At 37.5% G+C, this 17,655-nt stretch overlaps 1 protein-coding gene across 9 annotated transcripts in view; it reads right to left on the bottom strand.

Moving 5' to 3' along the window:
• KIF21A (kinesin family member 21A) overlaps nt 1-17,116 on the bottom strand; it is a 155,900-nt gene extending 138,784 nt beyond the window's left edge. For all 9 annotated transcript variants that reach the window (XM_074269472.1, XM_074269474.1, XM_074269478.1 and 6 more), the window contains exon 1: nt 16,662-17,116. In XM_074269472.1, coding sequence (XP_074125573.1) covers nt 16,662-16,705 — 44 coding nt within the window. In that variant the 5' untranslated portion in view covers nt 16,706-17,116. The remainder of the gene's footprint in view (nt 1-16,661) is intronic.
• Nucleotides 17,117-17,655: the final 539 nt, after the last annotated feature.

The raw sequence follows: 17,655 nt of genomic DNA, 5'->3' as shown, positions 1-17,655 counted from the left end.
GTAATGATAAATGTTGGAGGGAATGTAGGAAAGCTGGGTTACTAATGCATTGTTGGTGGGGTTGTGAAATGATTCAACCATTCTGGAGCGCAATTTGGAGCTATGGCCAAAGGGCTATCAAATTGTGACTACCACTGGGCCTGTATCCCAAAGAGATCATAAAAAAGGTAAGAGGATCCACATGTGCAAGAATGTTTGTGGCAGTTCTTTTTGGGGTGGCAAAGAACTGAAAAATGAATAGATGCCCCTCAATTGAGGAATAGTTAGGTAAGTTATGGTATATGTAAGTAATGGAATTTTATCATTCTATAAAAAATAATGAACAAGCTGATTTTAGAAAGGTCTGGAAAGACTTTAATGATTTAAAGCATAAATTAATGATGGGCAAAACAAGGAAAACCAGGAAAACATTGTACAGAGCAACAAAAAGATTGTGCTATTGATCAACTATGAAAAACTTGGTTCTCAGTGGTTTCAGTGAACCAAGGCAATCCAATAAACTTTGAGTGGAAAATGTCATCCGCAAACAGAGAGAGAATTATGGAAACTGAATGTAAATCAGCACATGCTGTGCTCAATTTATTTTTCTTTTAAACCAAACCATTCTCCAATTGATAAATGGGCAAAGGATATGAACAGACAATTCTCAGAGGAAGAAATTGAAACTATATCCACTCACATGAAAGAGTGTTCCAAATCACTACTGATCAGAGAAATGCAAATTAAGACCACTCTGAGATACCACTACACACCTGTCAGATTGGCTAAGATGACAGGAACAAATAATGACAAATGTTGGAGGGGATGTGGGGAAATTGGGACACTAATACATTGCTGGTGGAGTTGTGAAAGAATCCAGCCATTCTGGAGAGCAATCTGGAATTATGCCCAAAAAGTTATCAAACTGTGCATACCCTTTGACCCAGCAGCGCTACTACTGGGATTATATCCCAAAGAAATACTAAAGAGCGGAAAGAGACATATATGTGCCAAAATGTTTGTGGCAGCTCTTTTTGTTGTAGCTAGAAACTGGAAGATGAATGGATGTCCATCAGTTGGAGAATGGTTGGGTAAATTGTGGTATATGAAGGTTATGGAATATTATTGCTCAGTAAGAAATGACCAGCAGGAGGAATACAGAGAGGGTTGGAGAGACTTAAATCAACTGATGCTGAGTGAAATGAGCAGAACCAGAAGATCACTGTATACTTCAACAACGATACTGTATGAGGATGTATTCTGATGGAAGTGGAAATCTTCAACATAAAGAAGATCCAACTCACTTCCAGTTGATCAATGATGGACAGAGGTAGATACACCCAGAGAAGAAACACTGGGAGGGGAATGTAAATTGTTAGCACTAATATCTGTCTGCCCAGGTTGCATGTACCTTCGGATTCTAATGTTTATTGTGCAACAAGAAAATGATATTCACACACATGTATTGTACTTAGACTATATTGTAACACATGTAAAATGTATGGTATTGCCTGTCGTCGGGGGGAGGGAATAAGGGAGGGGGGGTAATTTGGAAAAATGAATACAAGGGATAATATTATAAAATATATATATATATATATAATAAAAAAAAAAAATTAAAAAAAAAAAAAATTTTTCTTTTTTTTCTGTTTTTTTTTTTCCCCCTTCTTTCTTTCCCTTTTGTTCTGATTTTTCTCTCCCAATATGATTCATAAGGAAAATGTTTTTAAAAAAAAAAAGGAAAATAAAAATGTGCATGTAACTGGGGAAAATAAATTTTAAAAAAATAATAAAGAAAAGTTTGGATCTTTGGGCTGACCACATTCTAGGGCTGGATGCTGTTGCCCCTGATCTTACTCCCCTCTTACCCCAGGGCAACAGAACTTTACCACTGTGCTAGTAAGCTGTTTTCCTGCTCCAAAATCAATTCTGAGGCAATTTTCAAGTATTTTAGAAGGGAATTTGGGAGGACTCCAGGGAGTTCCTTCCTCAATCTGCCATCTTGGCACCTTCTAGCCCACTTAATTTAAAATAAATTTAAAGAAAAAAAAAAAAAAGAATAAAAGTAAGATTGAAGATTTAAAGATTTAAGATTTAAACAAATAGAAAACAGGCAAAGAAAAAAAATTGACATGTGCACAGCAGAATATAAGAAAGGATTCAAAATAAAAACATTAAATTTCCATTTCCAGAAACACTACACATTGTGTTCAGAGCTGTCCATCTTTTCTTTCCAGGCCACCTCTTGACACTGGACTTCATATTGTGCACCCTGAACACTTCTAGAGAGGTATCTACCCTAAGTTTCTTCCTGGGGCCTTCACAGCTCAGGCTTTCACCCAAAACAGTGTGACCCACCCAGCTACTATTGGTCTACTCTAAGTTCTACAAGTTCCTGACCCAGGTCCAGTCTGTCAGTTTATCGCTGGTTGGGAACTTCCATAAGCTGTTTGTTGCTGGACTTTTATGCTGCTCAAAGACTCAGGAAGCTCCCTGAACTTCATGCCATCTGGGACCCCTAGTTTTTCCAGGGAAGGCTTCTGGGGGGAGGGGAGGCTTGAGGCTGGAACTGAGCTGTGGCTTTTCTCCTGGGATCAGAGCCACCCCACTACCGTTGGTTTCTATAAAGTCGTTCCTTGTTCAGCAAAGGCCCGTGCTTTTACCCAAGCATTCCTACCCACCATGCATCTGTAACTCAAAACTGGATAGTGAGCAACAGAACGCCTTTTGCACTAATTCAGCCACCTCCTGTATCATTCTCCCCCAGCGCTTCTTGTCCTAGTGTGTTGGGGCCACATTTTAATCCCCCAATAGTATATGCCATGTGTCTGTCCCAGTCAAATCCCATGCCCAGATTCTAAAGATTTGTTTACCTTGGCTTTCTGGGAATAATAATAGCACCTTTTCTCTGGGTTATTGTGAGAATCAAATGAGATAGTACTCGCAAAGTGCTTAGTACAATGCATGACCCACACAGCAGATGCTAAGTGCTTATTCCCCACTCCTCCCAACCCCATAAAGGAGGATGAAGTTTCTATTAGATCATATATCCTCCCTATGGTCAAGATAAAAATAATGACACAAATAGGCCCTAGGAAAAGCAACCAGGCCTACTTCTCATATTTTATAAGTTCAATGATAGGGGGGAGGGGGAGAAATTCCAAAAGAAGTGATTAGTAGCAAAAAGTTATCAGTACCAACTACTGTCCATAAATATCTTCTTAATTAAATGCATTTATTAGATGTTAATTAAAATGATCAGATACCTCTGAATACATCCAGCATATATCTGATAAAAATATGAAAGGAGAATAAGCATGGCTTTAAATACTATTTTCTACAGCAGGTCGTTTTTTAAATGGTCTCACAACTAAGATGGGTAAAAATGCAAAAGCTTACTGCCTTTTATTAAATGACTTTTAAACCACTTTATCTATAGGGCAAAATGTAGCTTTTGAAGACTTTCTGCAGAAAATGGTATCTCCCATGCATACTTTAAAATTACATACACATTAAGACCTCTCTTACATTTTTACTGGAACTAAGAAAATGTGAAGAATAGACAAAATGCAATATAATGAAAATTACTCAAGTTAGTTATGCTGGTTTTCACATTTTTGTACAGCCAATAAAATCACTGAAAAACTAGTATGTCACTGTGAACTTTCATAATATCCCTAAGATAATAAAATGAATATGGAAAAAGAATGGGATTAGCAAAACAAAACAACTATTTAATCAAGTTCTAAAGGTGAGAATGCATATAAACTATTTTTTAAAATTTCTGTAGCTCTATAAGCAGTAGCTCTATAATACTGAGGAACTAAAAAGATTTAAAGTTATAAAATTAAACCTCATTACATTTAAACTTAGTTTCTTGCTCTTCCTGTGTGAATTTTGAAGCTGAATATTGCAATGGACTGCCATTTTAAAGCTGGATGTTGTTAGAATTGTTGCCCTATAAATGCTACTGGGTTAGGTAACTGAAAAAAGACAGAAATGGTTGATCTTTATTTTGGGTGATTTTTTAAATTTTAATTTATATTTTATTTTGTTTTAATCAATTAAAAAGTTTTTATATCATATCCCTTCCACACTGCTCTCCAAGAAATAAAAATAGCAATTTGGTAATCCCAGTAATCTAGGTCCACTGTAAGTGATATGGGGTTACCAATTTTTTCCTAATATTAAGTCTACTCAGAAACAGTTTGCATGTATCTAGAACAGAGTCCAATATACTTTCAACTGTCCTACTCTATCTTTTTCATAGTGACACATTCTAGGAGGCAGAGAACAGAAAGTGGTCTCCCTTCCTGAGGATTTTGATATACACTTTAATATTGATGACATAAAGTGGATTAGGTCAGATGGTGCCAGAAAAACAGAATCCCTATGGTAGTCATAGGAGGAATAAGGGCTAAGAAACCAATCCTGTGAAAATTCAGGGTCCAAACCCCATAGCCAAATTTGGGAGACTACGGTGGGTAGAAAAAAACCCCTAAGATTTCAGGAATAGTCCAAAATAAGCTACTGACACTAACTTCCCCACAAGTAAGAAGGAAGCCCAGACTTATTATAGAGAGCCCACATTACCTGGCTAAATACATTTTTGTTCTCCATTCACCAAGTCAGCCACAAATTCTCCTCTTTCAACTGGGTCCAGAAAAGGCTTCTGCCTTAGATTTAAAGCAGACTGTTCTGTCTATTTGTGGAGGTCTCTATCCCTAAGAAAAAGGCTGAATGAGCTTTCAGCAAACATCATGAGGTGACCAGAATAAGTGACTCTCAAATTTATTCATTCATTCATTCAATTCAACAAACATTTATTAAGCACCTGCTAATTACCAGTACCAAGCCAAGGTCTGGACAAAATTCAGTCCCTATCATCAAGGAGTTTAAAATTTAATAAGACGACATAAAAACAAATATATGCAAAACAATATAAGTAGGAAATAATTAAAAGCAGAAAAAGACTGGAATTAAGAGGGGTTAAGGTTCTGGAATTCCAAATTTCCCAGAATAGCCCTTTGTATATCATCACTTTTGAGCAGCAGTTGTTTAACTGTTACTGGGCCAGAGTTGCTAATGAACAGATGATGTGAAGTTATACAATCACCCTTTGTCCAGAAATGCCTATGATTTGGGTGATACAAGATTCCTGAAGAACACTGTTTTGCCTAATTTAACAATGGCTTTATCTATTATGAGAGACACATGTAAATAGACTCCAGCCCCACTTCCTCTGGGAATCCCGTGGGAACAAGTCTTCTCTAGGTTGGCTAGCATGGGAAAAATTCTTGGGGTATAAGGAAGAAAAAATATTCCTCTACATTAATTCCTGAAAAGGGACCGTGTCTGGGCCAGGGAAGACAGGAATGGGCAATCAAAAATTGATCAGGACCAATGAATTTTGTCAATGTTCCACTTTATACAGCTGTTTATAGAGCATAACTATACCTATAATATAAGAACAGCCAAGGTCAGGGAGTAGCTCCATTGCCAATATAGATAATTGGGGTGATGCTGCCATATTGACCTCCCTAAAGACAAGGAAGCTATTTCTGCCCAATTGTCTCCCTATACCAGTAAAACTGCTCTTTTAACACAAATCCTATTTAACTTGTTTCCAGTGGTTAAAATAGTACTTCTATCTCAGAGCAAGAGATCTGCTCCTGCCAACAACTGCATCATCTGGTACTTGACCACCCATATTAGATGAATGATTACATAGGAGCAATATCTATGACAAATCAATATCACTGCTCTCCAAGGAAAAAGTACAACTTTCCAGTTCACTAGTTTCTGGGATCCAGTTTCCAGGAAGATGTACCTGGAGAAATAGGATAACATGAGGGGGAAAAAAAAAATTAGTACTTCCCCACTAGCTCTGCTTTATTAATTATTATTACCTACATTTCAAATATGATATGATGAAAATATACAAAAAGCTACATGACATTTTGCATGATGTGCAGCTCTTTACTTTGCTAAATTGATAGTAATTTCAGTAAATTCTATTTGCCAATGATTAAATTTTTTATCATTTAATCACAGAAATATGTATAGAAGAATTACACATGTTTAATATATATTGGATTACTTGCCTCTAGGGAAGGGAGTGGGGGGGGAAGGGAGGAGGAAAAATTTGGAACACAGTTTTACAAGAGAGAATGTTGAAAACTATGCATATGTTTTGAAAATAAAAAAACTTTAATTAAAAAGAAAATTTTTCAACATTTTGTCCACTGAATATCACCAGACTCTGTCTAAGTCACCATAGCAGTTAAGTAATCCAAATGTATTGTGGACAGGGGACCATGGAGAAAGGGGAGAAGAGAAGAAAGGGTGCCTATGTATTGATATAGGCCCAATTGTCCCAAATAGTATAAAGAAGACTGGAGACAAAACCAGAGAATCCTATGCAATGTGTGCAGGAAATTAAAGGACATCTGGGTTCAGAGGGTATTTTTGTGCATGTTGTTAGTTGAAGTCAGGGACACTAGTGACATTAGTGTACAGCCTTTCTCCTTTTTCTCAGTAATATCAAGTAAGTAGTAAGATATAAGAAATAATATAAAATGAATAGTAATGAAATAGTAATAATAATGTATCTTCATGAAAATATCTATAGTAAGACAGCATTTATTCACATCCTCTATTGAAGCATTCCTAGCTATAATTTTAGAAAATTTTCAAATATACAAAAGGACAGTCCTCGAGTAATAGAGGAAACATTAACAGAAATGCTAACACAGGGAAGGAGAAAAGGTATTCATTTTCAAGTAAATTGCTACCTTTCTCTCAACTTACTTATTTCTCATTTGTCTAGTTAATCTGTGTATTTGTTAAGCTGGGGGGGAGGGGGGCTTGGGGAGGGAGAAGAAAGGAAAGGGAGAGAAAGCCTTGGTTTCAGGAGTTTAAGTTTGTGCACTCAATTACTAAAATAGCAAAATTAAAGTCACGTCAATGCATATGAGTTATTTTTTTACCCTCTTGTGCTTATTAAGTAACTGATAGAGAAAAACAGATTAAACTGTATTGTAGTTGTTAAAAATAATCATCCAAACAGCTATTGGAAGTTTAGGGGCAAAGAAGGGAATTGATGTAAAATAACTCTCAAAATAGTTCTATTTAAAAGGTAAAGGAGAACTAAGAGTAAGAAGTCTTTTACTTTTAATTGAGACAATTAAATTCAATTCAAAAAGCTTTTACTAATCCCCAGTTAAGGTTAAGGAACTGAGTGTATAAAGAAAAAAACCAAAACAGTACCGCCCTAAAAGAGCTTGCATTCTACCAGAGAGATAAAACATTTACACCAATTGAATACAACAATTTGAGAAAAGAGAGAAAAATAACAATTAGGGGATCCAGAAAGTCTTCCTGTAGGATGACCTGAGAAGAGCCTTGAAGAAAAGAATGATAATAAATGGAAAAAGGGGAAAGATGTAACAACCTGTGACTCACTGACATAATAGAAACCACCACTATAAAACACTTTTTAGAATACAAGACCAATAAGAACTATGTCATATACAAAGTCTAGCTTACTTACTGTAATTTGGAATATGCCATATGTAAAATCCATTAATATCAAAGAGGTAGTATAAAGTAGTGAAAAGATGATAGGAGTTGAAGTCAGAAAAGATTAGGCTTTGAATTCTTGATTTGACACCTTACTCAACTACTTAACTCTCTAGTTCTCCCAAGCTGTTCTTCTATATGGGAAGAATAATATTTGAACTATCTGCCTCACAGGATTGTCGTAAAGCCCTCACAAAACTTGAAACATCATAGAACTGTTACAACAATTACGTATTTTATTATTTAACTAACAAAATGTCAAACTCAATCCTTTTGATTCTATTAAAGTAAAGCAGATTGAGCATGCCATTAAAGAACAAAGTTCTTTAGGATGATGAGCATCCTCATCAGTATAAGGCATGAGTGGCAGTCTCCAGAGATGTCTGAAGATGAAAGGATTTGGGTTTGGATCTTCATTCTGATCACTTCTCTATATGACCTTGGATAAGGCACTGAAATTACTTGAGCTTCATGAAGATTCATAGGCTCAGAGACCTAAATCTGAAAATGATCTTAAAGGTCAGCAAGTCCAACCCTCTCATTTTACAAATGAAGAAAATGATATTCAGAAAGGTTGAGTTGCTTGCCCTGCTATCAAGTCAGCAGCAATAGGTTGATCTTGTAATATTCTCTCTAAAATTTAATATTCTGTTTCTTTTTCTTTGGGGGTCTCTGGAGCAGCCTTCCTTTCAGTTCTGTAATCACCACAAGTGCAGCCAGGGATTAAGGTCCAAATCCTTTATTGTCTCTTTCCAAGTCTTGTTTCCTTTCCTGGGCCTGGTTAGCTTTCTTAGAGGCCTATCTCTTTCCTTGGTTTCCAGAGCTTAAACTCCCACCTTCTTTGGCTTTTGAATCTCCCCGACTGAATCCTGGCTGAGGCTCGGAGAACTTCTAGTGTGCTTGTCTTCCTGGCCCTGAGAGCTTCTTGCTTATATGCTCTATACTGAGTACATACCAATCATTATGTCACTAGGAAACCATTATTTGTTGTAGGATTAAATGAATACTAAACTACATTTAACCATGGTCTCCTCAATTCCCCTTAGTACTTTATTTCAAAAGTTCTGGCCCATAACATCTCCTTGTAGGATCAGATCAATCATACTGAACCATGCTAAACTAGATAACCATTGTCTCTATCAATTCCACTGACTTGGTACCTTGTAAGAATCCTTTGTTTCAAGTTCAGAGTTCTGGCTCATAACATGATCTAAACAATCTCTAGAAGTCCTTTCAATTCGAAAAATTGTAACGATTTGTGGAATAAACCTACTTGCTAATCCAACTTCACTACTAAAAAAGTATTTTATAATAAAATTGTGTAAGAAGGCTACTGTGAAAGAACATAATTCTTTAATTAAACTTTTCAGGAGTCTACAAAGATGAAACTCTCTTAAAACATGGAAAGTTAAGAGTTTATATGAGAAAGATTGAATAAACCTCACATTTTAAGAGATTCAAAATAAACAGAATTTTTAATTTGGCTGGTAGTTTTGCCCCTGGTGTTATAAAAGGGTTCCTATCTCTTCTTATTTAATATTTAATAGAAATGTTTACAGAATCTCTGTGTAGATTCAAAAGTGTTTAAGTGTGTGCCTCAGCAGGTTGATTACATATAAACTGGGAAACAACCTTCCCACTTAGACTTATAACTCTGGGATTTCCGAGTCTGGATCCTACTAGTTGGTCAAATTCATGTTTTAGATATAAATTGTACTTATGCCTATTACTACGGATTTTATTTTTTATAAGGTGTTGCAGAAGCAGCTTTGAAAGATTTTCTCTATTCCTCCAAAAATGCTGAAAAAGTAATTATATCCTTTATTTATTTATCATAAATACCTGTGGTTGCTATCACCACCTGTTTCTTTTAAATAAAACATTGCAATTTTCAAAGCCTATGCATATGTAAATGGTTCTTTGAAAATGGATCTATTTTTACATTTTGAATGGTATTGTTTTTCAAATAAAGATGAAATCATAAATAAAAAAATTTATTTTGTTAGTATGATTGTTTTTTAGAACTTGCTAATTAATCCTGGAGAACAAAGTGAAATAACTTACAACTCCTTTCTTGGCTATTTGTAAATAGTCATAATGACATGCTGAACTACACACTATTCACTGAGTTTCTCAATTGCTGGTACAAGAGGAGAACTGGATAAGCTTTCAATGAGAAAAGAGAATAAAGATTTTTGGAAGCCCAAGGAAGGTCAAATGAACAAATAGGAAGGCCCAGTAAGACCTTAGATATTATCTAATCTCTTATCTGATAAACGAGGAATTTGAAGATAAGAAACGTTAATGGCTGCATATTTGTAAAGTGCATGGCAAATCTTAAAGCAGAATATAAAGGCTATTATTAATAGTATTATTACTACTAATGCTGCTCCTATTACTATTACTACTATCAGCACCACACCATTACCCAATGTCATATAGCTAACTGATCAAACAGTAAATATCCTGTAGTAGAATGTATAGTGGATTTTTAATGAGATTTAACAAGAAGATCTAGATTTAAATCCTGGCATAGATCCTTATCAGAACAAAATAGCTAACATTTTTTTTGAGTCTGTTTTCTCATTTTTAAAAATAAAGTTAAATATTTGTACTATCTACCTTCTAGGGTCAGTTAAATGGCAAAATGAATAAAGTGCTGGGACTGACGTCAGAAAAGACTAAAGACAGTTTACTTACTGTATGATTTGGGGAAACTTCTGTCTAACCCAGTTTCTTCTTTGTATCTCAGCCCAGTGTCTAAAAGAGCGTTTTATAAATTCCCGTTCCCTTTGTGTCTCCCACCCATTTTATAGATCTTATAGCACTACAGCACTAATTTGTGAAACAAATTCAACAAATAACTGCATTAAACACTTATCATGTATAAGGCCTGCTTCTAGGCTCTGACAATACGATACAAACAAATGTAGTCACAGTTCTCGGTTAACATGTCTAGTCTCTCTCAATCACTGCTTGTAGTAAGGAGGGGGGGACGATGTGATAAAGGTTCTGAAGAGCTTCAAAAGACAAACAGGATTTCCTATCTGGTTCGGGAGGTGTCTGGTGAATTAGGGGCTGTTTTCAGGCCTGTGCTGTAGGACTGTCACCTGGGTGGGGAGACACTTGTCCCACTAAGGGAGGCCTGAGGTGAGGCAGACCCACAGCAAGGGGAGACAATGTCAGAGGAGAAAAAGGAGTGAGATGAGAGAGAGTGCAAGGGGGTGATAGGTGCAGGTGAGAGAAGCGTCCAAGATGGCGGGATACCTAGTTTCAAACTAGGTGACAGGGAACACTGTGGGACTCTAGAGAGTCTAAGAAAAATTAGGACTTGGAAAGGTTGGGGGGGGGGGTTGGGAAAGAAGATAAACAGTTCTGTTTCAGATCTTAAATAACTAAAATATATTGGTAAAGAGTACAAAATCATAAATAAATGAACTTCAAAACATGTTAAGTATTTAATATTGTAGCTGTTGTTCAGTTACTCGTCATGATCCCATCTGGGATCTTGTGGATAGAGATGCTGGACTGGTCTGCCATTTCCATTTCATGTTACAGATGAGAAACTGAGGCAGAGCGGGATAAGTGACTTGCCCAGGATCACATAGCTAGTCTGAGGTCTTCCTGATTTCCTGACTTCAGGTCCAGCACTCAATCCATTACATCACTAATTTACTTAACCTGAAACAGAGACCTAATTTTTAAAAAATTCATAAAGATATTATCCACAGAAAAACGAGGGCAGTTAGGTGGCACTGGGCATAGAGAGCTATACCTAAAGTAAGAAAGACCTGAGTTCAAATTTCACTTCGGGTACTTTCTAGCTATGTGACCTTAGACAAATCACTTTAACTTTGCCTCAGTTTCATCAACATTAAAGCAGGATGATAGCACTTAGCTCCCAAGGTTGTTGTGAGGATCAAATCAGTATTTATGAAGCACTTAGCATATAGTGTGCTAAGCAGCTAGCATGTATTAAGTGCTACATAAATGTTATCTGCTATCATTATTATTATTATTATTATACCAAACTCAAATTCTTCTTTGAGCAAGAAATATGTTAATAATAAATAATTTTAAATAATGAATAAAATAGCTTTTTCAGCTATACAATTTCTTTTTGTATGTGCTGTATTCTCCGGCACACACAGTCAATAAGTAGCATATCTCCTCTTACTCTGAACATAATATGACAAAATGGCATGTCTAATTGACAGAAAATAGTACGACCAGCAAATGTTTACAGTCATTGTCAAAGAAAGGAGCTAAATAGCCATTTGCAAAAAATTAGCCATAAGAGAAACTGTTACAAGAGAAAAGTGATACTGGGTTTTTTCTGGGGGAAGTGGACAAAGTAAGGCAAATTATGAGAGACTGCCTAATTGCTGGTTTAACTGCCAAAACATTTTCAAACTTCACTGAACTGGAATTTCTGGTGCATCCTTCCCTACACCATAATTATGCCCCCAAAATATCAACCAATTAGCATGCAAGGAGATATAAGGTTAAGAAATAGTATGAAAACATTAAGGAAACATTTCCACTTTGAAAATTATACATAAATAAATACTATAGGAATCAAAAAAAATTCCCATTTACTTATGTTATAATTTCATTGATTCCCTATTTTTATTTTTTAAATCATTTTCAACTGCATCTCCTAACAGTTCAATTTTATTTCTATATCTTTTTTCCCCCACATGAATATTAAGTCAACTGATCTGTTACACAACAACAAAAACTAAACTAAAATGACCAAGGGAAATGTCCATTTAAAATACAAACAAGCATATCACCTAGTTAAGTAAGAATCCTTTTATGATGCTAACATTTGTGGTCAGACTCCTAATTTGACAATTAGCCATTTCCTTCTCCAGTGTGCCCCCACTTTACAGATGAGGCAAATGGGGGGTAAGGGATAAGCAATTATTAAGTGTTTGAGGCCAAATCTGAAATCAGGTTTTCCTGGCTCCAGGCCCAGTACTCTATCTACTGCACAAGTTTGTATTTAACCACCCTATAAAGTTTGAAATTCAGGTGTTACCATTACAATTTTACTTATAATTTCCCTAAAGTCATACATCTAATAAATGAGTCTTACCTAAACCCAGATTTCCCCAAACAAAATCCAGAGTTCAAAACAGGAGAGCTAATGATTCTAAAAACCTTATTTTTGAAATGTATTTTTTTTTTCCTTTGCTGAGACAATAGGGGTTAAGTGTATGCCCAGGGTCATACAGCTAAAAAGTGTTGTGTCTGAGGCTAGATTTGAACTCGGGTCCTCCTAACTCCAGGTCTGGTGCTCCAATCCACTGTGCCACCTAGCTGCCCCTGAAATGTATTTTAATCACATTTTTAATTACTTAAAAGAAAGTCACAGTCTGCTCATCTATAAAATGAGAAAGCTGGATTAGAATCTCCAGATTTCCTTCCACCTATAAATCTTGTAACAAAAAATTCCTAATATCTCTATTTGGGAAGCCCTTCACTCATCAGCACAGTGTAACTCAATATTGGGTGGATCCATTTATCAATGTGGGTAGTTCTTCGATTTGGTGAAGATTCAAACCCATCCATCCAGGCCTCATTCTCTGTGTGCATTGTCTGTCTCCAAATTCTCCACAGAGAATTCATCCAATGGAAGTTTTCATTGAAAATTTTACAAAATGAAAATATCTTGAAAACATTTTGACATCATTTAACAGAAATCTGTTAAGATTAAGTGGCACAGTGTGTAGAGTGCTAGCCCTGGAGTCAACAAGACTCATCTTCCAAAGATCAAATCTAGTCTCAGAAATTTACCACCTGTGTGACCCTGGCAAATCACTTTACCCTATTTGCCTCAGTTTCCTCATCTATAAAATGAAATGCAGAAGGAAATGGCAAACCACTTTAGAATCCTTATCAAGAAAACTTCAAATGAAGCACAAAGAGTTGGGCACAACTTAAAATGACTAAACAAGGAGACTAAACAGTTCAATTTTTTTTTCCTTTGGAAAAAAAATACCTTCAAAAGAGCATTTCTCTCTGGAATGATCAATTTGATTATGTTAAAAAAAAATTCACCAAACAAAAGTACTTTCTGAAACTAAATATTTTATCTGAAAGTTCCTTATCAGGGAAAATATACTCCAAATTACTTTAGCAATTTTTTTTATCACTTTTCTTCATAAAAATTTTTGTCAAGTTATATAAACTTAAATATGGGGGGAGGGAAGTTAATCAAACCCCAATAGCATTATATATATAATAATATATAATATAGCATTAAAATCAAATATTTAATACCTATTCAAATTAAACCTAGGTTGTAGGTTTGGATTAATACATCATACCTGCAAAACTTAATAGGTCATTTAAATAGTTTATTAAAATTAAAACTAGTGTGCATTTTATAAAATTCAACTCCTGAACCTAGTAGAAAATAGCAATTTCTTCTACATCTGAATTTTTTTTTCCTGCTCCTGGCATATTTTTGGAGTTGACATCTCTTAGGGAATATGTCATATCCTTAGGAAAAATAACGTCAACTTCACTGAGTCAGTCCTATGAAGACAAGAAGTATTATTACAAGGCACAATTCCTAATAAAGTCCAAAGTTTTAATTATATTATGGTCAGGGGGCTTTCCTCATTTGTGAGTTCCTCTGTCAATGAAATAACAAATCCTGTCTCTATTGCCCATTACCTTATCAGGTACTTATTTTCACAATAAATTGTTTTTATTCAGTTAATCACACTGTCACTTTCAACATGCTCCTTTATTTCTCTTTTTTTCAATAGTCAAGTAGTCCAGATGGGGTGAAGTATGGGATATGTGAAGGGAGAAGTCTAAGGTAAAGCTGGAACCAGATTCTAAAGTGTGCTAAAAGTTAAACTAAAGAATTTGGACTTTAGTTGTAGATAATAGGAAACAATAAGTTCCCAGTGTCTTCATCATTTTAAATTTAATTTTTAAAACAATTCTTGCTTTTATATAGCAAACTGACCTGAAAGCAAGCACTTATATTCATTTCCTTAGATTAGGAATATACTAGGCAGAAGAGTGGAATGGTATTAGCACAACTATTCTATTCTAAGCCTCTCTTCCTCCCATCTTGAGAGGGACTAAAGGATCAACCAGTTGGAGAAATTGTGCAGATTGGCACTTCTCTTCAACTTATATACATGTCATTGACAGTTAAGTAGAGCTCTGTGAAGTTAAATGACTCAGGTCAACTCTCCATCCATCATAGCATGATGCTTCCATAATAAATAGTTTAAAAAGCCAAAAGGGATGTGGTAGTTAGAAAGACAAAAGAATAATGCTCTATTGATTTGGGTTCTCTATTATTTACTACCTATATGACTTTGGACAGACTCTCTCTGGGCCTTAATTTATTCACCTATAAAATAAGGTCGTTAGAACATCGGATCATAGATTGAGAGCTGGAGGAAGCATCAGAAGCCATCAATTCTAACCTCTCATTTTACAAATGAGGCTCCAGAGATTAAAGGACTTGCCCAATATGAGTAGGAAGCATTAGACTTTAGCTGAAGGTCCTCAGACCCAAAAGTCACATTCTTTCCATCGCCCCATGCTAGCTCTCCTTCCTCTGGTCAAACAGGACTAGTTTTCTTACAGTCAACTAAGACTAAGACTAAATTCTATGCTTCAAAGAACCAAGATAATATAAATATACAAGCATAGGAAGCAACAGCTGACTGTATCAGAACTTCAAAATAACTTTAATATTCACATCCCAAAATAAAAATGTTGGTTATTTTTAACCATAAAAACTAAAGGTTACTACAATTTTTCCAACTTAAAAATGCTGTCATAGAAATGCTATTTCTATACACAACTGAAGTTAGAATTTTTTAAGTTTTCAAGAAACTATGAATTTACATGGATATTCACTCTTTACATCTCTGACAATCCATGTGCCTTCTAAAGCTACATATATATCAAAATAATGTAGGTATATATTTAATCTCACATCAGGTATCTTGTAGATGGATTTTTATTACTCCTGAAGACAAAAAGAACACAGGAGAGAATATCAGTACTTAGCTAAACTAATGCATTTGTTCCACCCTGAAGACTTCATTAAATTTTCAAGCGGTGTACAATGATGTTGCAATTTTCCATAAACACAACTGTTATATCCTTGCTTCCACAGAATAAGCGAAGCCCTAACACATCTGATAATGGCTATGCAGCCTCTTAGAATTTGCTGACCAAAGTATGGTTTGACAAAGGTTTTATGTGAGTCTCCAAACTGTCCACTAAATATCTTACATAATTTAAATATTGTTTGGAAACACTGTTTAACTTCAGGATGTTTCGTTGATTCAGAATAGCCCCTCTTTGATCTCTACTCCTAGAAGAGACCATAGTTTTCTTCTGCTTGTTACACAGGACTTGTAATAGTTCCAGCACAGAACACCCATACACGTTCTAAGTAGGTTCCACACATACACAAAGAAAATAAACAAAAACCTGCCAGGCTTATCTGAGTTCTTCCAAATGCTTCATAAAGATAGGGAGACTTTTAGTGAGTTACTCAATAACGGAGAGGGCCTTTCAAAATCTCTGGTGTTGTTGCCTCACAAAAATTTACACACGCATGACAGTCCCTAATCACAAAAATAACACCGGAGCCTAAAAGGGAGACCCAGTCTACCCCGCCAGCGGGACAGGCAGTCGCCAAGGGCAGCCAAACATTTAGTGATTGTCCATTGTGTGTATAGAGGGTGGGAGGAGGGAGAAGAGAGAAATGGACTTGTCTGCGTGAGAAAGCAGACACCAGAGCTGGGGCGGCGCAGCCACCTGCGAAATGCAGCAGCCAGAAGGCAGTCGGGAGCGCTCCCAGTGTGCCCACAGGCATGTGCGGGTGAGTGTGGGGCACACGCAGATGTTCGTGCAGGAGCGGGGAGATGACGGAGTCTCGTCTCCGTAGCTCCGAGCACCAGCCTCTCCTGCGCTGGTCACAAGCAGGCGCCTGACATGGCCGGGCAGATCCGTGGGCTCGGCGGGAATTTCGTGGCACAATAAACTGCACTGACATCCCGCGACCCCCCCTCCCCACGGAGGGCCCAACACTTCGCCGCCTTCCTTACCTGACAGCTACCCGCACGGAGCTCTCATCCTGGGCGCCCCACATGCTCCCGGTGCCCCGCTCCGGGCCGGGGTCAGCGGCGAGCGACGAGGGCGGCTCTCACGCTCCGGGCCTCCGCTGCCCTGTGGCACCGAGGGAGGAGGGGGCCTCGCGGCTCAGGGCGGAGATGAAGACGGGAGGCGGGGGCCGGAGGCGGGACGAGGAGGAGGCCACGGCTCACCTCCAAAACGCTCCTGCCATGTTGGGCGACTGAATGGAAAGGTGGCGGCCCCGAGAAACGGGAGGAGGTGGAGAGTGATTCACCAACCACTGGCTCCGAGGCCGCCCCTCTCGTCCCGGAGGAGCTAAAGCTTAAATGGATGGCAGGCCGGCTCTCCACCTCCCCGGGAGCCCTCCTGACCCAGCCCGCGGCCCGCCCCCTTCTCTCGCGGTCCTGCCTGCGGCCTCCCAGCAGGCGTGGCTCCGGCTCGTCCTGGTCCTTCAGGTTCCCGGCTCCGCAATGCGTCAGGAGCTGCAGCCTGCTCCCACCCGCCCTCCTTTCCCACGCCCTGCTCTGCGGGCTCTCTCCGAGCCCTGGGGAAACCTGCTCCCGGACACTTGTCTCTTCCCACCCCTGAATGCAGTGTTCGAAAGCTGGAGCTTCCACTAAAGTCTTTGTTTCCATCCATTACCTTAATAATATTCTCCCCACCTAGTCCTTAAACATGTCCCCGCCTCAGCCCTCCCCGTTTTGCCAAACCCAACCCTCATTTACTAAAAAGCCTTTCTGCCAGGCAAGTGCTTTTTCATTGTCCATTAAACTCTTCTCTCTGGTTTTTTAGTCAGTTACCGCGTGTAGCATTCGGGGATAAATGGAAAATTGTCCGCTTTGAGAGGCCTTACTAGATTACACTTAAATCAATTACTACTTCCTAATATAAGCCTTGCATCTGTGGATGTCTGTAATTCCCAGAACTGTTATTTTCAGGATGCGGTAAATTATTTCCCATCAAATT

Source organism: Sminthopsis crassicaudata, chromosome 5, assembly GCF_048593235.1.
Source record: "Sminthopsis crassicaudata isolate SCR6 chromosome 5, ASM4859323v1, whole genome shotgun sequence".
Taxonomy (NCBI): Eukaryota; Metazoa; Chordata; class Mammalia; order Dasyuromorphia; family Dasyuridae; genus Sminthopsis; species Sminthopsis crassicaudata.
The sequence above is the reverse complement of the archived record's forward strand: the minus strand, read 5'-3'. Positions and strand labels throughout refer to the sequence as shown.